The following is a 22,138-nucleotide window of genomic DNA, read 5'->3' on the forward strand; positions in this document are numbered from 1 at the left end:
GAGAGGCAAGGACAACATCAGGAGCTTGAAGACTGTTCTACTCTGGGTTATTGTAATTTTTTAATTAAGTAATTTAATTTTAATTAAATTATTTAATAATAATCCATCTACTATTGGGTTAATTTAATCTAAATTGAAAAGTTGTGAGCTAAAGAATATATTATTTTAATGGGATATTTTAAAATATCAGGGTGAAATATTATTATATTTGAATATTACTAAATGTGAAATTAAAAAAAAAACTACCAATAAAACACTTGAACACTCCTATTTATCGCTGCTGTATTCACAACAGCAAGAAAACAGAACCAGTCTAGATACCCATCAGTGTGAATTGATGATGAAAATTGTATACAATGGAACTGTATTCAGTCATAAAGAAAAGATGTAATTCTCAGAAAAATAGATGGGTAAGAAAAGTATTAAGTGAGTGTGTTAACTAGTTTTATAATTTCATGCAAGCTACAGTCATCTGAGAAGAGGGAACCTCAATTAAGAAAATGCTTCCATAAGATCAGGCTGTAGGCAAGCCCATAGGGCATTTTCTTAATTAGTGCTCAATGGAGGAAGGGCCCGGCCCATTGTGGGTCGAGCCACCCCTGGACTGGTGGTCCTGGGCTCTATAAGAAAGCAGACTGAGCAATCCATGAGGAGCAAGCCAGTCAGCAGCATTCCTCCGCAGCCTCTACATCAGCTCCTGCCTCCTGGTTCCTGCCCCGTTTGAGTTCCTGTTCTGGCTTCCTTTGATGATGAGCAGTGCTGTGGAAGTGTAAGCCAATGGTCATGGTGTTTCATCGCAGCAACAGTAACACTAAAATAGCAAAGTAATTCCGACTCAGACAAGTATTGCCCCTCTCATGTGGAGCCTAGCTTTAAGTGTCTTATGAAGGTATGTGGGGATCGATGCCCAGAATAGGGAAGGCCACAGGGGGGGAACAAGAGGGGTTGTGGAACACACATGACATGAAGGCATGGAAGACAGCACTGAGGGTGAAAGGGGGTAGGAAAGAAATGTGTAGAAGAGAGAAGGATTAACAAAAACCAGTTATGTTGAAAATACCATAAAGAAACTTCATAGTTTGTATACTAATTAAAATTCAAAAAAAAAATAAATGTAAACACACATATACATGAAACTAGAGAGTAGAATGGTGGCTGCCAGGGTCAGAGGTGTAGGGGTTAGGAAGATGCTAGTGAAAGGACACAAAACGTCAGTGTCTTGGCGGAGGGGCTGGGCTGGTGCTATGTACTGTGATGCTAACTACTGGCCCTCAAGATCTGGTTGCTGCCCAGCCAAGTACAAGTACACCTGTCCTTGTTGTGTAAACCTTGTTCTATCTCTTTAAAGTTGGTTGGTTAATAAACAACGCTGAAGCTTGGGATTTGGCCGAGGAGAGAGAGGAGGGGTTTGAGGTTCACAGGCCTGGGGTCAGGGGACCATGAGGCAGGAAGACAGAGGAGACAGACAGGTACAGGACGAGGAAGGAAGAAGGAAGAAGGGCTCAGGATGGGCGAGCATAGAGAGAAGCACAGGGCCGATGGGCATGGACGGAGGAAAGCAGGCCAGATGAACACGTTAGCAAGTATTTTGGGAGCACGGATGGGAAGTCGCCCAGATAGGAATGATTAAAGCAGATGGCCTGGGATGGGGGCTGGGAAGCTTAGAGGGTTAATATCTGCCCAGGCCCACGTGAAATGAGGCTATTTTAAAATATAACAGGTGTCTGTGTTTTTATTGATTTTGATAATGGGTTAGATAATACCGCCATGATAATTATACGTATTTAATAATAAAACATTAGTTTTTATTTATTACAACGTGATGGTGACTATGAATAATAATATGTTCTATACTTAACAACTACTAAGACAGTAGCTTTGTTTGTTTGTTTGTTACATTTACTTACTTATTGTGTATGTGTGTGGTGGGAGGTGAGAGGTTTTGTGGCGGTCAGCTCTCTCCTTCTAACCATATGGGTCTCACGTATTGAACTCAGGTGCACAAGTTTGTTAGCAAGCACCCTCACCCGATGAGCCATCTCACTGGCCCACTAAAATGGTAGGTTTTAAGATGGTCTTAGTACAGAAGAAAGAATAAAAAAAAGAAGAAGAAGAAGAAGAAGAGGAGGAGAGGAGAAGGGGGAGGCAGAAGAGAAACAAAGAGATTGTTGGTTCAGTGCTTACTGGGCAACACAGGAACTGAGCTCCATCCACCAGGACTGACATAAAAAAGTTGGATGCGCTGACACATGCACTAGGGAGGTGGAGACAGGCAGATCATGGGTCCTACCAGCCTACATCTTAGCTTACTTGTCACCTCCAAGCCAGAGAGACCCTGTCTCAAAAAATAGGAGGCTAAGAGGAGAGCCACAACCTGGCACATGGCACGCAGAGTCTCAAGCAAAGCAGAGGAGGAGCACCAGCATTGTGCTGGCTTCTGTTGTGTCACCTTGACACAAGCTATGCCATTGGGATGAGGAAGCCTTCACTGAGCAGATGCCTCTATCACAATGCCTAAAAGCAAGTCTGTGACGCATTTTCTTACTGGTCAGTGTGGGAGAGCCCCGCCCACTGAGGGTAGTACCATCCCTGGGCAGGTAGTACTAGATTCCATAAGAAAGCAGGCTGAGCAGACCTCAAGGTCCCCCACCACAGGTGTGCCATGGCATGAAGTACTCTGTGTGTCGTCCCCTACTCCACTCCTCCCCGTCTTTCCCTCCCTCCCTCCCTCTCCACCCCTTTCCCTCACCTCTCAAATCTTCTCTAACTACTGTCTCTGTCTACCAGATTAAGCACCCAAATCAAAATTAGCTGTGACCCACTCTTAAGCTAATTAGAACACAAAATCTTCATTTTAAAAAGTGGCCACTGAGTTACTGTTTCTGTTCATACCTACAAACCCTAGTATGGCGACTTTTAATTCCTTTATGAAAGAGAAACAGTCACTGCCTTTTATCTACAGCCTTACATTCCAAGTTTTACTCTAACGTTCTCTTTCACTTTGAAAACTGAAGATCCAAAGAACCTTTATTCACCTAAACATGTGAAACAAGCTGAGGAAAAAAGAAAGGTGCCTGGGTGGACTCCCTTCAATTAACATAGACTACAAATGTCACAATGAGTAGGTCTGAACAGCAGTTGCTGTGGTTTCTTCAACTCACCTACGTACTCAGGAGGAGACTGAGACAAGAGAAGCCCATGTTCAAGGCCAGCCTGGGCTAAAATGTAAGTTGGAGGTAAGCCTGGAGAAGGAAGGAAGGAAGGGCGAGCCACCCATGGTGGCATACGCCTGTATCTCATCACTCAGGATGCTTAAGCTGGCGGACAGGGTTCAAGCCAAGCTGGACTGCTGAAATCTTGTGTCAATAAACAAAAAGCCCGAGTCACCACCCTCCTGAGGGTGAGGGGTTACTCTAGTACGGCTGTGTGTTAAAAGGTTTAGTCCCCAGTGGCACTATGGAGCGGGGATGGACACTGGGGGCCGGAGAGCTGGCTCAGCAGTTAAAAGAAATGGCTGCTCTTGCAGAGAGCCCAGGTTCAGCTCCCAGCACCCACATGATGGCTCGCAGCTCTATGTAACTGTGGTGCTAGGGATGCAAAGCCCTCTTTTTGGCCTCCATGGGACTCAGGTGCAAATGTGTTACACATACACACATGCAGGCAAAAACTCATACATATAAAATAAGAAAACATTTTTTTAAAAAACGAGGAGGTATGGCGGTGGTGGCTCTGCAGCAGTGAGGTGGCTCGGGGGTTAAGAGCACTTGCAGAGGCCTGAGGAGGGTGGCTCCTAGCACCCACGTTGGTTGGCTCACAACCTCCTGTAACTCCAGCTCCAGAGGACCTGACACCTTCCTGTGTGACCTCTGCAGGCAACTGCACTCAAGTGCACTTGCTTACACACTCACACATCTATCTTTGGAAAAAAGAAGCAGCTTTCAGGACTAGGCCGCAGGCAGCAGATGGAGGCAGGAAACTTCCGAGACAACAGCTGAACCAAGAGAATAAAAGTTACGCTTACAGCGTCCTTTGCCATGCTTCTGCTGCCATCACGGGCTGCTCAAGCACGCCAGGGCAAGCAACTACGAACTAAAGCTGAAACAGTGGGCGAAAGCAACCTACCTTCCCTTTGCTGGGTATGCCAGCCAGAGTGAGGCCAGTGCAACCACTACGCTGTGGCCGGCACTTCCATCCCATCTACTTTAATCACACTGATTTACAACCCCGGCAGAACAGAGGGGGCACTTCACCTCATCTCCTTCTTTGTTTTTTTCCTGCTTCCCTGATAGCTTAGGATGTGAAAGACTTCTTCATATATCTGTTAGATACTTGAATGTCTTTCTGTGTATTACTTTTGTTCTTCGAGCCTAGGCTGTTATGTAGGCCAGGCTGGCCTTGAACTCACTATGTAGCAGTGCAGTCTCAAACTCAACTTTCTCTCACCTCCATTTCCTCAGTGCTAGCATGACAGGTGTGCAGTTGTGTGTCTTCTTTTAAGAAATGTTCACTAAAGTGCACAGCCCAATTTAAAATTTTTAAATGGGCTGTAGTCTGTTTAGTTTTTGGTTTGAGGGTTGTTTTTTGTTGCGGGGGTCGGAGGGAGTCATAACTTCCTTAAAACAGTCTGAACACTAAATTTTCATCAGATTACAGACTGCAAGGATCTGTTCCATTTGTTCCCACTGTTCTTTAGGTGGCCTTTCCATTCTGGTGATTTCCCCTATTGTTATGGAGGAGCTTTTGAATCTAAAATAATCTTACTTGTCTAATTTTCCCATTGTTTCCTGGGCTTTGAGATTATTAACAACAACAAGAAAAAGCAAAAGAAACAAACAAAAAACTCTTGTTCTTGTCCATCCAACCAAAGGCATTTCCTGTGTTCCAGTTTCAAGTCCTACATGTAAACTCTGTGATTGTACAGATGCTTAAAGATAGGAAATGAGTTCTAATCCTCTGCACATAAAAACCTAATTTTCTCAGACCACTGACTAGAGAGACGTCTTTCTCCACTGTGTGTTCCAGGCACCTTTAACAAAGCCGGATATACACACATGGATGACTTCTAGGCTCTTTACCCTATTCTCCTGCTCAATGCCTATTTTTATACCAATATTACACTTATTCCTTTTTCATGAAAAGGTCATAGTGTTTCTTTTTTAAATGTATTAATTTTTTAAAAATATTTTTAAGACAGGTCCTGAAACAGGTCCTGTAGCTAGGCTGGACTTGAACTTGCATATAGCTAAGGTTTACTGTTTATATATACTGCTGAAGAGACTCTATATCAAACTGTTTAAAATAAAACTCATAAAGCTAGTGAAATCAATAGATACTACCTTGCAACTTCTTACTCTAACACCATATTAACAGAACTCTAACTATAATAGTAACTATTATCTTAACAGAAGAACTGATTTATTAAGCGCTCTGGCAAAGAACCACACGTAGGTCCACGTAGCTGTGCTACTGATGGAAGACAAGTGGAGACAAAGGCTTTCTCTCTCTCATACATGGAAGAAACAGAAAATAGCACAACAGCTCTCCAGGCGTTAAAAACTACTTGAAGACACCTCTTTAAGGGGGAAAAGAAAAAACAAAACATAATACCTGAAGCCAAAGATAAGGCTTAAAATTCTCTTATATGTTCAAAATTTCAGTCCAGAAATTTTAGAGACAAAATGCTAACAGTGAACCAAAGGGCAACTTCCAAATTTGCTGAAAGTGCCCTAGTTAATCTTAAGTTAGCAAGCTGTTTTTCTTTTCTTCTTTCTTTTCTTTTTGTTTGTTTTGGGGTTTGGTTTGGTTTTTATCTGGGCAGGGGGAGTTCGAAACAGGGTTTCTCTGTGTAGCCTTGGATATCCTGGAAACCTCTCTATAGAACAGGCTGGTATCAAACTCAAAGATCTGCCTGCCTCTGCCTCTGAGTGCTGGAAATAAACACATGTGCCACTACCACACAGATGCTAGAGTTTAGAAGCAGCTGTGAGAGCCTTCAAGATATGTGTAAGAAATTGCTTCTGTTTCATATTTAAGACAAGAAGTTCTACAACAGTTTTACAGAGACATAATTAGCAAACTGTTGAGTTCCAGTGGATGTTTTCTAAAAGGTTTAGTTCCATCAACTCTATAGTATTCTTTGTAACTTAAACAAACAAACAAAAATAACATTATTTTCCTTTCACAGAGAAAAACAAAAGTAAGCAAAAATATAATGTTAAAATATAAAAGATTTACTGGACAGTGGTGGCACACACTTTTAATGCCAGCACTCAGGAGGCAGAGGCAGAGATGGGTGGATCTCTGAATTTGAGGCCAGCCTGGTCTGCAGGTAGAATTTCAGGACAGCCAGGGCTACACTCAGCCTGGGAAACATTAAGCAACACTGCCTTTATTTGAAAGCTCTCCTGGAAACGCATTAATTCTGAAGGAAGGTAACACAGAGGAAACAACACAGCAGAAAAGAAGTTAAAACAAAGACTCTGAAGTGAAAATCCTTACTTCTGTCTATGCAATTTCGCTCATAAAATCTTATCAACACCTTATAAAATTGTCTTCAACATCACGTTACAAAATTTTAAAAATAGAACTAGTGGCATATATCTAAATAAAATGTTTTAGAAAAAAAAAGTTCTCAATTTTGCCTAAGTCAGGTTTATATCAATAGAAAGTCCTTTTTTTTTTTTTTAAGAAAGTTTTTTTTCCCCTCCTCAGTTATATAGGTTAAAACACACACTGTAGATCTGTGGAGATCTTTCTATAGAGTCCTCTGTGAGACAACAAAAATCTAGCTCTGCTCTGTAACTGAAATGAAGGAAAAACACAATGGAAAAGAAGCGTTTTAAGATACATAATGTAGCCATTTGTCCTTCCCACCTTCAATTCTTAAGTTACTAAGTTCAAGTCCTAAGAATCTAGAAAATAAATATGTAAACTGTTTTAAGTAAGCACATCCATAACTTCTAGAAAAAAGAAATAAACCCTACTTAACACTTCAATGTAAACTAGAGCCTCTCAAAGACAAGATTCCACAAAAAAATATTAAAAGATTTATTTAAATTTTCCATTCAGTTAAATCAGTCCCATAACTTATGAAAGGATGGCTCCAAAACTCTCATAGAAGTTCAGGGTTTTAATTACTTCTTAGTATCTAAATTCAAAGAAATCTCTCTTCTTAAATATAAGTCATGTAGTGAAGAAATGTTTTAAAAAATTATCTACTTCATCTCTCCTTAAAGACACAAAATACTATCTGATACTTCTTGAACATATAAAAGATAAAAGTAAATATAATAAAAGTTATATAAATGAAAATATCATTAGCTATAAAGGTACTAATTAAAAGAACATCCAAAATTTGTGATGCGTTAGAGAGAATGAAAAAAATCGTATATTAATTAAGTTATTCTGGAAAACAGTTTAGGTTGTCACTTAGCAATACTTAGGATTACTAGTCTCATGAGGCCATGTCATCACCACACACAAAAATATGCAAGAGACAACTTAAAAAACTACCTGTAAGACATTCTTTTCTACAGAGTTAATGTTTTAGTATTTAAATAACAAAAGCAAAGACTGGATAGTAAGTATACCTCAAGGTTTCTCCTATTAACTGCTCAACCCTTACTTTGTACTATCAAACTTAAACGAGAATACAAGACATCTTCATAAACACAGAGTTTTTTTTATAAGGATGTACATTTCCCAAAATGCATCAAAGGGTTTCTTAATGTGAATATATTCTAGAAAAAACTACAACTAAGGCTACAAGTGCGGCACCAGTTGAAGCATTCAGCTGACACTGGAAATAGAGCTAGAAAGTAAAAGCCAACAGTGACATCTAGTGGGCTTTGGAGCACATACGCCAGACCAAAGTGTTTCATGGCTTTTAGCTTCTCAGTACTAGCAGTTCATTTAGATAAACATGAACCATGGAACAAGCCATACAATTAAATGCTCCAAGTCTTCACAGCACAAGATGCTGACTAAGTGTACTCGGTACAACACTAAAAGGCTATCTACTCATCAAATGTAACTGATTTTAAATTTAAATTCAAGATGTTTTGAATAAAGAAACTTAGAGCAAATGGAAAAAATAGCTGATTTACTATTTATTTATTCAAGAACAGGAGGTGCATAATGATGCCAGACAACATTTCAAACAAACAAACAAACAAAACCCCATATTATTTACAATAATTTTTCAAAAACTAAAATTATTGTTCAAGAAAAATCGTTTAGGGGGCTGGAGAGATGGTTTCGCGGTTAAGAGCACTGGCTGCTCTTCTAGAGGTCCTGAGTTCAATTCCCAGCATCCGCATGGTGGCTCACAACCATCTATAGTAATGAGTCTGATGCCCTCTTCTGGTGTACAGGAGACAGAGCACTCATACATAAATAAACAAATCTTTTTTTTTTTTAATTCTTTAAAAGTAAAGTAAGATGGGGGAAAGCAGAACTCTGGTCCCCTTGATTTGATCATTGTCCCTTGGCGGAGAGGCCCTGTGGGCACACAGAGGAAGGGGAAGCAGGCTACCCAGATGAGACCTGATAGGCTGTGGTCAGACAGTGGGGGAGGAGGGCCCCTTCTGTCAGAGGTTTAGGGGAGGGGAATAGGGCGAAGAAGGGAGGGCGGAAACAGGAAAATAAGAGCAAGGGGGTTACAATCAGGATGTAATGTGAATAAATAATAATAATAATTTTTTAAAATGTATCTAATGGATTAGGCCATGAAGTTAAATTGAGGTGGTTATTTTCTCACATTTGTAAAACAAGTTTTTTTTTGGTTTGTTTTTGGTTTTTTGTTTGTTGTTATTGTTTGTTTGGTTGGTTGGTTTGGTTTGGTTTGGTTTTTCAAGACAGGGTTTCTTTGTGTAACAGCTCTGGCTGTCCTGGAACTCACTCTGTAGTCCAGCTTGGCCTTGAACTCACGGAGATCCACCTGCCTTTGCCTCCCAAGTGCTGGGATTAAAGGCGTGAGCCACCACCACCCGGTGTATAGCAAATTTTTAAGTGACTAATTTGCATTTGTATGTTCTTTAAAAATAAAACTTTAAAATATATTTTTTAAAAAGTAAAGTAACACCACTGTGATGGCATACATCTGTAATCTTAGCATGGGGTGGGTGGGTATGTGAGTTCAAGGTCAGCCTCAGCAACATGGGGAGTCCCTGCTTAAAAAAAAAAAAAAAAGAAGGAACAGTATACAAATACAAGAGGCCACATAGATGTCTCAAAAACCAAACAAATCTGACATCAGCAAGATTATAAAATGGGACTCTGCAATACCTGTGAATTAGACCAGCTCCCTATACCGGAACACAAAAATACCTTGGCAAAAGCTAGTAAGGAGTTCTACCTCAACTAGATATGCCGAGACAGGCTACATCCATAGGAGGCCTCCCCTTCTCTGAGGATGAAGGGAGGGGAGGGAGGGAGGATCATTCATGTCACTCTTCCCACAATCCCAAGCAGCACAGTGAGAAGAGACGTCCTCTACCTGGACACTTCCTCAGACCCCAGTGTGTAGCGCAATACAGGAAAGGCCAGCCTGGGGCAAGACGCCACAGCTCCTGACTATGCAACACCCATGGATGCTTTGCTCATCGAGCTTGTGTTATGTAAGGACGGAACCCAGGGTTCGGATCCGCTTGGCATCCTCTGGCTCTGGGACTTAGTCCCTAGGCTAGACCAGCCCTGACATCCCTGAGCTCTGTCCCAACAAGCTGGATCCCAGGGACAAAGGTGCCAGTCCTGCCCCAGCTTTATACCATCTTTCCCAATGTTCCATCCCTTAGCACAGCCCCTGCTGTCCCTGCTCTCAAGCAAAGGCTGTGGGGTGACACCCACAGACAAGCACACACCTTCCTTCATACCAGGCTAAGCCACAACCCACGATCAAGACCTGTCCTGAGCAGACTCCAATGTTGGTCTGGCAACCATAATGCCATGCCACAAACACCACATCTAGGAGCTGGCTTTTTGTTTGTTTTGTTTTTGAGACTAGCACTTTAAATCACAGGACACAAACAAATCTTGCAGAGTTAGCATGCAAGACTGCACCCACAAACCAATCCTACAAAGAATCTTATAGATTAGATTCTAGTGACCCTAGGGACTAGACTTAGCCAAGCACACCCAAGATCCAAGTCTACCCCAAACGATCTTGATATCAGTCCAACATCCAAAGACTGACGTTCCATAATCCTTGCTATAAATCCAGGTTTTAGGCGTATTCCTCTGACTTAGGATTCAGGTCTAACCCAGTGCCCTAGCATTGAGAAAACTCCCATGGCCTTTGGCTCTAAGTCTATTCCAATGGGCCTCGGCAACACGTCCTTCCCAGCGTCAGGTAGGCTCCAATGGGCCCAGGTAGCAGGCCCATCCTAACACATGGTAGGTTCCAAGATCTGCCCCATCAAATAAGAAGTCCTTACACACTCAGGATCAAGACTACCACACAGCTTTGTCAGCCCCTGTAGACACAGACTTCTGGCTGTCCTTCATAAAAACAAGCTCTGCTTCTGCTAAGACACCAGACTTACACACGAGCTCATCTACTGGCAGCAGGCCAGCCTACAGGGGACCCCAATGGCAAAACAGCTATGGAACACATCAGTTGTCCTTCCCAGAATCTCCAGGTGGGCTGGCTGATGGCAGGCTGGCTGATGGTGGGCTTTCCCAGACAGTCTTCCAAGACTAGCACAATTTCCTCCTTCAAGTACATAGTAAGATCAAGCCACAAGAATCAATAACAATGCATGAAATACTACCCAACCAAAGAACAAAATGAGGAAACGGAGTGCCCTAAACTGCCTGAAATTCAGACTGAATGCTTTAAGAAAACTCAAGAATGTCTCGAAAAACCAAAAAAAAAAAAAAAAAAAAAAAAGAAAAGAAAAGAAAACTCAAGAACCTTTATAAGAAAACAGAGTAATTTTTTTAAAGTACAAAAAATAACCAAAATAAAAAATTAAAGAAGTAGAAGGGAGTTTTAATGAAATAAATTCTATAGCCAAAAAAATACAATGAATAAAAATTTTAATGGATAAAAGCAGAAATAATCTAAAGAATCCATGAAGTTATACCACAAAAAGAAAACCATGAGCCAGATATGGTGGCGCATGCCTTTAATCCCAGCACTCAGGGAGGCAGAGGCAGGGGGATCGCTGTGAGATCAAGGCCAGCCTGGCCTACAAAGTGAGTCAAGAACAGGCAATAGTGTTACACAGACAAACCCTGCCTTGAAAAACGTAAAAAAAAAAAAAAGGAAAACCATGAAAAGTCCTGAAGAAACCTTTGCAAAATTTATGACATCATTAAATTAAAAAAAAAAAAAATGGAGCTTACAACAGGAGCTAAAGTGAAAAGACAAGTGAAAAGCTTATTTAAAGAACTAACAAAAGGTCAGAGACGGCTCAGCAGGCAACAGCGCTTGTCCTTCCAGAGGACCAGGGTTTAAATCCAGTGCCCCACAAGCCCTGTAACTCTATTTCCAGGAACCTAACACTCTCTTCTAGCTTCCGAAGGCTTCCCTGCACATGTGTGCACAAACTAACAATAATATAGACACATAACATATAAAGAAATAACTCATACTAAAAGCACGTCAATTGACAATTCTTAATATATAAGAGCAAAATTCCTTTCCAAATCTGGGGAAAAGACAGAAATCCAGGAACAAAAGAGCAAATATCCCTAACGAGACTTAATCCAAACAAGGTGACACCAACACTTTGCTGGGATGGCTTTTCAGTGATGCACCTGCTTTTGAGTTATATGCTTCTGAAGTAACCCCCAAAACTCAGTGATTCACTCAGCTAGACTTGGATGAAGTTGTTTCTTCAGTGTGTCCTCAGTGTCCTGGCTAGTTTTATGCCAACTTGACACAACTTGACACTAGAGTCATCAGAGAGGAGCGAGTTCAACTGAGACAATGCGTCCAAAAGCCCAGGTTGCAGACTGGCCTGAAGGACATACATTAGTGATGGATGGGGAGGGCTCAGCCAACGGTGGGTGGTGCCTGGGCTAGGGGTCCTGCGTTCTGTAAGAAGGCAGGCAGAGGAGCAGTCAGCAGCACCGCACGGGGTTAGCTCCTGCCTTCAGGTTCCTGCCCTGCCCTGAGTTCCTACCCTACTCTTAATGATGAGTTGTCACACTGAACTACAAGCACAATAAGCCCTTTACGTCCCAAGATGCTTTCGGTCATAGTGCGTCATGACAGCAATATTAACCCTAAGAAAAACACCTACCTGGTACGATCGGTCATTTGTTTCTCTTGTTTCCTCCCCCAAAACATAACAATTCTGTATTAAAAGGCATACACTTACTTAGTGGCACCAAAACAAAACATGAGGCTGTGAAGTAAAATTATGCAGTCAAGGTAAGTTATTAATTTACAATAAACAGCCCTTACAACCATAAAGTCTTTGATATAAACCTTGTGGTAATCACAAAGCTCTATGCAAAAGATAAAGACAAAGACCACTGGGAAAGTTAGCTAGGCACAAGATGGTGCAGAGGACCTAACGTGATTAGAAGGCAATGAAAAAATGGGAGCAGCAAATCCCAGCCTATTGATCAACACTGTGAATGCAGAGGACTAAATCCTTCAATCAAACACTGACGCAGAGTAAAGGCCCAACTGAGTACATGCTGCCTACAAGACACTGACATCATATTTAAGGACATATACAGACTCAAGAGGGAAGGGACTGGAAAAGACATTCCATGAAAGTAGACACTGAGAGAAAAGTTCCACACTTCAAAGGAGTGGAGGCCACACAAACATGCATTTGTTAAACCTCACCAAGTAATATACTTAATGTTTGTATAAAACTGTGTTTCCCTTAAAATGAACATTAAATACTGATAACTTACTAATAATGTATCATGCTCACATATTTAAAATAAATAAATATGTTACGGTAAACAATGGAATCTATCTCCAGCTGGAGATCTGACCTTGTCTCTCTTTTAAATTGTAACTACATTGTCCATGAGCTTTCATGTGTCCATTCTTTTTGTTTGTTTGTTTGTTTGTTTGTTTCCATTAATGGACTAAGAACCCCAAAAGGAGATCCTGATTTCCCAAGTATCTCATGGTGGCACCAGCAGGACTTGCCAAGATTTCTGGTAACACTTGTTTGCCTCTTAATTCTTTAATGAGAGCAGAAAACATGTTCCTGAACTCTAGGTGGCATCAGGGAACTATAACTTACTTTGATGAATTAAAAATGATTTCAATAAAGCAAATATTGTGGTACATTAAAGCATTCCACTTTCTTATACCTGAAAATTTTATAATAAAGCATTAGGGAAAAAATGGCAATTCAAAAGAATATAAATATTATATGCATCTATTATTTATAGAATGAGTTAAAGAAACACACATAAAAAAAAAACCAACTAAAAGACATACCCGAATTTCTTGAAGGTTGTGAAAATTATTTCCTACTCTGACTGAGATTTTGCTTGGAGTGTAGCTTTCATCAGATTTATAGTCTGCATAAATACATAACGTCTTCACTGTTGTTTTTCTTCTAAAAAAATAAAATAAAATAAAATAAAAACATGTGGTTTATCATATAAACAGATTATTGTCTAAGCATCTTCTCTTCTGATATTAAATCACAAAACAAAGCTGGGTGCCAGTGATATACACCTTTAATCCCAGCCTGGTCTACAGAGCAAGTTCCAGGACAGCCAGGGCTACACAGAGAGACCCTGTCTGGAAAATGAATCACAAGACAAGTATTTAAATCAATAATTTCCTTTCATTTCATTTCAACTTGCAGGTTAGACCATGTAAAACTGTAAGTACAAATAGAGAATGTTACGCATACCTCACTTACAACATGGCCAAGAACTAAATGTATATGAAGAAGCAATTAAGCCAAGTTAGGTACTTTCACATGCAAACAATCATGTCCATCCTTTTTATTTAGACATTAAATGAAGGAAGTGCTCTAACAAGCCTGGATTTCTTTACTAATTCATTACTTAATTCCTTATGTTAATATTTAAAAATACCTAGCTAAGTGAAAAATTGAACAATAAATACCTTAAAAATAAAAAGTATACCCTGCCACTAAATGTACCAAATAAAATTCTATTCTATCTCAAGATATTTAGATGTATATGTGTGAGTATATACATATACATATATAAGTATATACATACATATACACACACATATATATCCCTTGGGTATGTAATGGTTAGAATAAAAAAGGCCCCACAGGCTCATGTATTTGAATGATCAGTAATCAGGAAGTGGCACTACTTAGAGGAATTAGAAAGTGTGGCCTTGTTGGAGGAAGTTTGTCACTGAGAGTGGGCTTCAAGGTTTCATAAGTCCAAATCAGGTCCAACGTCTCTCTCTTCCTGCTACCTGTCGATCCAGATGTAGAGCTCTCAGCTCCTTCTCCAGCTGTGTCTGCCTGTGTGCCACCATGCTTCCCACCATGGTGACAATGGAGTGGCCCCCAACTAAATGCTCTCTTTTATGAGAGTTGCCTTAGTCCCAGTGCCTCTTCACAGCAATAGAGCTCTGACCAGGACAAGGGATAACAGAACATATATGGTAGGAAAGAAAGGAGGCAGGAGGAATATCAGAGGTAGAAAGGTAGGGATTGGGATTACGATGGTAGAAAGAGCTGGGCGTGGTGGCGCATGCCTTTAATCCCAGCACTTGGGAGGCAGAGGCAGGAGGATCACTGTGAGTTCAAGGCCAGCCTGGTCTACAAAGTGAGTCCAGGACAGCAAGACTACACAGAGAAACCCTGTCTGGAAAACCAAACAAACAAAAAAAAGATGGTAGGAAGAGGGTTAACCAAAATAAAGAACTATGAAAAGGCCGTATGGAAATCTACTATGTCATAAGCTAATTTTAAAAAATATAATTAAGGAGATGGAGAGATGGCTCAGCAGTTAAGATGGCTGCTACTTTTCTGGAGGACCAGGGTTCAATTCCCAGCACCCACATGGCAGCTCATAGCCATCTATAACTCCTGTTCCAGGGATTCCAAATCCTTCCTGACTTCTTCAGGCACCACGCACACAAGAGGTATACACACAAAGTGACATGCAAGCAAACATACACATAGAATAAAAATAAAACTTATATATAATTATATAACATTTAATATTATTTTATTATATAAATATTTTATTTAACAAATACTTATATAATATATATATATAACTTATATAACCAGTATTTATATAATTAACAAGTAAATATATAATTTAAAAGTAAAAGATTTTAGAGCTGAGGAACTGGAGTCAAGCAAGCGGCAGCCAAGATGGCAGCAGCTCCGATGGAAACAAATCCAACGGCGGCAGTTAGAAGGTCGCCCAACAAAGAACACCCTTGCTTGGCCCTGGTGAAACACTTTGAGGTGGACCGCAACCCTAGCGAGAGGACAACGAAGGAGCTGGCTGACAGGTTGAAACTGACGAAAAAGAAAGTTAAGGCTTGGTTCCATTATCGAAGGGGCTTGATGAAGTTCAGCCAGTTTTGCGAGTACAAGGAACCGAAGATGATGAGGGATTTTCCTGAAGTGAATAGACACACTAGATTAACCCTCTTGCTCTACCAATTCAGAAAGATGGAGCTCGCCCAGCAGCCCTCCCAAAAGGAGGAGCCCGGGCTCCCTGAAGCCTTGGATGCCCTGGAGAGGCTCAAACTCTCTTCTGGCTACCAGAGCAGAGATGGCAGGTCACAGAATTCCTGACTTCCTAGTGTTGGCTTCATGCTTTTGTTAAATGCTTTTCAACTTGCTTGGTGGGGGGCGGGGGTGGGGGCTGTTGAGTTTTTATGCCTGTTGATGGGAGATTGATAATAAAGCCTGCTACTCACAGAAACTTAAAAAAAAAAAAAGTAAAAGATTTTAAAAAGAGGTAGCTAAACAGGTACCCAACACTCCAGGAAGTCCTAATGCCCGGAGCCTGGGCTGGGCTACTGCCACAGTTGTTAGCGAAGGCCACAGAGCCACAATAACAACATGTGCTGCTGCCATCACTCGGCTGCCCACCAGAACTAGACAGGACCCTGCTGTTAAAGATACAGCGTATTCTAGTTGGTGGACATAGGGAACTCAAGCTGGAACCGAACTGGAAGGTTCCTGCCTGGCTATCTTTCAGAGCCAGAAGATGCCAGAAAGACTGCTGGGAAAGAAAAGTATTAAACAGTATACTAAAAACATTGGGCAGTAGCCCCTGGTTGTCCTGGAACTTGCTCTGTAGACCAGAGATCCACCTGCCACTGCCTCCTGAGTGCTGGGATTAAAGGCGAGCACCACCACCGTGCAGTGTTTTCAATTTTTAACTGGGCTATTTAAACATAAATTCAACAAAAATTGAAAAGCATCTACATTTAAAAATAATCATGCAGTTATATTGCCACAGTAGGTGAAAAGGCAGATTATAAAACAGTATTACAAAAGGATCACACTTGGGAATGACTGTTTAAGCACATTAACGTATGTTCTTGCCAAGAAAAGGGTACAGATAAACTGTACAAAAGTTACAAATATGACTATGTTGGGTGGGTAAAACTAAAGAAGATCTTAATTTTCTTCCTTATAATTTCTGTTATTTTCTGAATAATTTTTTTCGGGATGAACATGTGTCATTTGGACATCAGGAAAAAATGGATAATTTTAAAAACTGACCCTCCAAAAATATATAAAAGTCTACTAAAAAGGGCTTTACAGGTGTACACTGGTACCGCTAAGTAACACAGAGTTCCTTGAGCAAAATTTCCCTGTGTCAAAGGGCAGAGTACAAAATAGTAGGGTCTGTAGCTCTTCTCTGGAGAAACAAACTTACATACCTGAATTATTCATCGGAAAAGGGGCAACGATAAAGATTCCTCTTCAGAAAACACATAAAACCCTAATTATTCCGAAGTCTGACAGTATAGGTACCAGCGAGGCCAGAGCTACCAAACTGACTTCACAGTAATGCATCAAGGGGAAGCAAAGGATGCAGGGAAATTTTGGAAGGCTACTAAAGACCTTCTTGATGAGCCATAAGCAAGAAGTAAAGCTCTCCCTGCTATGATGGAAAGAGCAGAGACTGCAGAAACTAAAAGGAAGCAGCAAAAGAGGACATAAATGCTCAGTCTTTTCACAGAATACTGTGACTCCCAAGTTATGAAATTCAGGATAACTTCAAGGCCAAAAGCTACAGGACAACCAGGGTGAGTTTAGAAACAACCAATGAAAATAAAAACTAACATACAGCCAGAGAATACTTTCTGCCTGACCCAGAACTAATGCTTCACATGTATTCTCTCTTTGTCCTATCAACAGCTCACTACTTTCCTGGTGAGAGCACTAACACCGGGGTAAATGACCTAAGTAAAAAAGTTCATACATGTTCCCCTTGTACATAGAAAATCATGTCACTTCTCAAGTAAGATGAAATGTAAAAACCAAGTCACGGTGGAAGATGCCAGCATTACTCAAACCTTCACTCTATCCATGGTCACTACACTGAATCCCTACTGCATGCAAGGCACCCCACAAAGTTCAGATGTGTGTTTGTCTGCCTTCCTTTAGTTAATCACAACGGCCTTGCTTTAATTAACTGTGCTTAGTTGACTTAACAGCCACTGGCCGAGGCCAGTTCACAGCTATGAGTAAACACTGTTGGGTATCTACATTTGCGCTACACCATGGTTCTTTTCTTGAGGCCTATGTATCCCCAGAAATGACAGATGTAATTTATGCTATAGTTAGATGAGATTTGCAGAAGAAACCACTACTGCACCAAAAGTTTAAAACTGCTACTCTACGAGGTACAGCAAAAAAAATTTTAAACTACTAAATGTTGCCTCAAACTAATTCAAAAAGCAGTAATACTGCATAAAAATCATGTTGTTTCTCAAATAATGATACACATGGAAAGATAAAATAAACAGACTGAGTCATCGTGGAAGATACTAGAATTATTCAAACCATCACTCTAATTATGGTCGTTATATTGAGTGAACACCTACTGCATGCTGTACAACTCTGAGGAAACACTGATGAGGAAAAGGGGAGGAATTCTTCCCTGTCTCTGGCTGACATAAGTAATAACCCTGACTTCCCTGGTCCTCTGACCTATTAAACACTTTCTCCTGACAAACAGCTTTGGGCAAGAAGCTAGCATTTCCTTTGTTCCTTCACACCACAAATGTAATAAAAGCAAGCATATCTGGTTTAGCCACAAATGGATGAGTAAGTCTTTAATTCTAGGGTTCAATATTACCAAATACACTTACCTGGAGATTTAATGGAGTTAGTACACTTTTCATTAGCTTCTCAGCTTTAATAAGTGATATCCCACACCTCCTGACTCCTGAACAATTTTTCATCTGGTTAAGAATGTACAACATGCTAGGCAGTAGTGGCTCATGCCTTGAATCTCAGCTCTAAGAGGCAGAGGCAGGTGAATCTCTGTGAGTTCAAGTCCAGTCTGGCCTACAGAATGAGTTCCAGGACAGCCAAGGCTACACAGAGAAACCATGTCTTGAAAAACAAAACAAAAAAAAAGCTACCTTCTCTCATTACCTTTATCCCTTCTTCAAAATATGTAACTAAAAGATCCATGCTATCTCAAAGGTAGGTATGACTACATTGTAGACAGTAAAATCCAAAAATAAAAATAATCTTTAATCTTGCATTATAATGCAGCAATATTTAAAAGGAGATCTGGCCCTTTTATTCCCCTTTTCCATTCCTTCTTGCTGTCAGAGATATGGTAACTCAGGGGGGCTCCATAGGTGTCATAAGTTGACCCTAAAACTATAATCTAAGAGAAAAGAATGAGAAAGAGAAAGAGGCAAGTGGTCTAGATTCACAAATACAGAGAGGAACCATACCACTCACTCCTTAGCTTTCTCTTTCATGAAAACAGAAAAAATAAATGTCGATCTCATTGGAAACACTTGTCAAAGCCTGTGTACTAGAACTAGTTAACATACATTATTATGTCCTCTGCACAGATGAGAAAAGCTGGGTTGAGACCAAAATAAGCAAGAAGTCCTTATTTATAAATCTACTTAAAAAACAGTTAAAATTTAATCTAGGTCTATAACTACACTATATTAAAGTAAATAATTTCTAATGTACAATACTCAAAACACAAATAACTGTAAAATTCAGATTAATTTCACTCTTTTTTTTTTTTGGTTTTTCAAGACAGGGTTTCTCTGTGTAGCCTTGGCAGTCCTGGACTCACTTTGTAGACCAGGCTGGCCTCGAACTCACAGCAATCCGCCTGCCTCTGCCTCCCGAATGCTGGGATTATTAAAGGCATGCGCCACCACACCCGGCTAATTTCACTCTTACAACACTATATACTAGCATTAAATAACATAGAGCCCACACACTTGTCTAAAACAAAAGCAAACAGTTTATATTTACTCTTTGCTCCTAGGGCAATAGTTAAAATGTCCTTTTGTGAGTTTGTTTCCGATCATTATTAATTGAATGCTAAAATGAAACTTCCACTAAAAATGGGACAGACGAAAATTTAATATAAAATTTCAGCAGATACAGAATTAAAAGAAATACTCATTCCCATATTTTATGATTGCTTTTGCATTGAAATAAAAAGAACTGAGTATCTGCAACTATCTGCGAGAAGCACAGTGTTTTATGATTTTTTTCAGCACACAATATAAAATGTAATTCACAAAATAAATGCTAGTGTTACAACACAATTAAATTTGAATGTTCAATGGGTGTGGCGGCACACTCTTGTAATCAGGACACAGAGACAGGTGGATCTCTGTGAGTTCAAAGCCAGCCTGGTCTACAAAGTGAATCCAGACAGCCATGGCTACACAGAGAAACCCTGTCTTGAAAAAACACAAAACAAATTTGGATGTTCAATACTGAACTTTTAGGGTATCGTGCTTGTACTCTTAGGCCAGCAATTTATCAAGGTTTATAGGATGGACTTTCAAAAGCACAGCCTCTGAAATCAGAGAATTTATATGCAAATTGTAATTCTACAACTTACTAATATTATGTGACCCCTGACTCATTTATCTAAGTCTCTAATAACCTGTAAAGGTTAAATGAAATAAATAATGTAGCAGCTAATATTCTCATTGCTGTGACCAAATGCCTGACAAGAAGCAAAGGACGGGTTCCGACTCATGTTTCGAAGGCCCAGTCAGTCTCCCACGGAAGAGCACGAGTGCCAGTGCGAACAGCGCATGCCTATGGCGTCAGGAACATGAGGCTGCTGTGTGGAATCAGAAGCAAAGACCAGGAAGTCCTGTCACTCCTTTGGTTTGCTCCTTTTTCTCTTTTACTCAGTTTAGGTTCCAAGGCCATGGGAAGATGCCAACAGAATGCAGGATGACTCTTGCCTCTTCAAGTAAGCTCTTTTGGAAAGCCGCCCCAGACACTCCCAGGTATGTCTCCCAGTGAACTGTCTTAGGAAGGGTTAATATCACTGTGATGAAGCAACAGTCCTGTCATCCCAGCACTCAGGACACAGAGGCCAGTGGACCTGTGAGGAAAGAGCTTATTCTCTCACAATTCCATACAACAGTTCATCACCAAAAGCAGTGAGGGCAGGAACCTGGAGGGCAGGAACCTGGAGGGAGGGGCTGATGCAGAAGCCATAGGGGTGCTGCTTACTGGCTTGCTCCCCATCGCTCCCTAGTCTGCTTTCTTATAGAACTCAGGACCACCAGCCTCGGGATGGCACCACCCACAGTGGGCTGGGCCCTCCCCCATCAATCTCTAACTCAGAAATGCCCTACAGCCAGGTCTTTCTCAGTCGAGGTTCCCTTCTTTTAGATAATTCTAGCTTGTGTCAAGTTGACAAAAAACTATCCACCACTGGAACTCTAAACCCAATCAAGGTAACCATGGAGACTGTTTGGTGGAAGAAATGTCACTACACTGTAACATTCAAGGAGTGGCCCGTGCGTTGCTTCTTGCATTTGCCCACATTTGCGGTGAGAAAGCAGACAGATGTGGAAAAATGAAGTCTGGAGAGGAGAAGGATGTGAGCCCAGGTAAAGCTGCAGACAGAGTGCAGAGTTTGGCAGTTGTCTGAGTCACCTTCTATTGCTGTGAAGACACCATGGCCAAGGCAACACTTAGAGAAGGCGGCTTTTAATTGCAGGCTTAATTACAGTTTCAGAGTTGGTCCATAATTATCATGGCATCATGGGGCTGCAAGCTTACATCCTGATCTGTAGGCAGGCAGAGAGAAACTGAGGCCTACAGACTGGTCCTGGTGCAGGCTTCTGAAACCTCAAAGCCCGCCGCAATGCCCAGCTCTTCCAGCAAGTCCGTTCCTCCTCCAAACACACACCTCCTCATCCTTCCCAAACAGTTCTGCTAACCAAGGACCAAGCCTCCAAGCATGAGAGCCTATGGGGCTATTCTCACTCAAACCACCACAGCTAAGGGAGGAGCTTGAACAGCGTGAAAGTGGAGGGCAGGACAGGCTCAGATAAAGTAGCTGGAACTGTTAAGAGAATAGCACCATTAAGGGGAAACCTTGGAGCTGGGTGTGGTGGTGCATGCCTTTAACCCAATGCTCAGGAGGCCACCCTGGTCTATAAAGCAATCCATTTCTCTGCTCTGTTACACACAGAAACCCTGTCTCAAAAAACAAAACAACAAAAAAAAGTTAACTGCTACTGTTGGCACACAATGTGGGCAAATTCCTGCCTCTTACTTGCTTTTGTAATTTAACTGAGGGCACTAAATTCAGTCATTTACGCATTGGTATTTGGCTGTTTGGCTACTGTCACGGCAGAACTACATAGCTGAAATGAAGACCAGAGGAACCTCAGGATTCAAACATGCACTATCTACTTAAAAGAAGTTTGCTGATTTGTACCCTACAGCAGTAGAAGGAAGCGCTGACTAGTTTTCATAGGATCAATAAATCCAGAGCATTAGACAAACATACAGGTGTTTTCCTATCTCAAAAACAGTAACCATTTTGTTTTTTTGAGACAGGGTTATTTTTTCTCTGTGTAGCTTTGGCTACTCTGAACTGCCTTTGTAGAACAGACTGGCCTCAAACTCAGAGGTTGGCCTGCCTCTGCCTCCCTGAGTGCTCGGATTACAGGCCTGCACCACCATGCCCGGCAAATTTTAAAATTTAACAT

The 22,138-nt window shown here is 41.0% G+C and overlaps 1 protein-coding gene across 4 annotated transcripts in view; it reads right to left on the reverse strand.

Moving 5' to 3' along the window:
• Positions 1-22,138, reverse strand: part of ANAPC10 (anaphase promoting complex subunit 10) — a 45,053-nt gene that overhangs the window by 16,313 nt on the left and 6,602 nt on the right. For 3 of the 4 annotated variants that reach the window (XM_084756792.1, XM_084756793.1, XM_084756794.1), the window contains exon 4: positions 13,418-13,538. The exons of the other annotated variant lie outside the window; for it this stretch is intronic. In XM_084756792.1, the coding sequence (XP_084612918.1) occupies positions 13,418-13,538 (121 nt within the window). The remainder of the gene's footprint in view (positions 1-13,417; positions 13,539-22,138) is intronic. 4 annotated transcript variants of the gene reach the window in all.

The sequence above is a fragment of the Acomys minous genome (genome assembly GCF_964271855.1).
Source record: "Acomys minous genome assembly, chromosome: 14".
NCBI lineage: Eukaryota > Metazoa > Chordata > Mammalia > Rodentia > Muridae > Acomys > Acomys minous.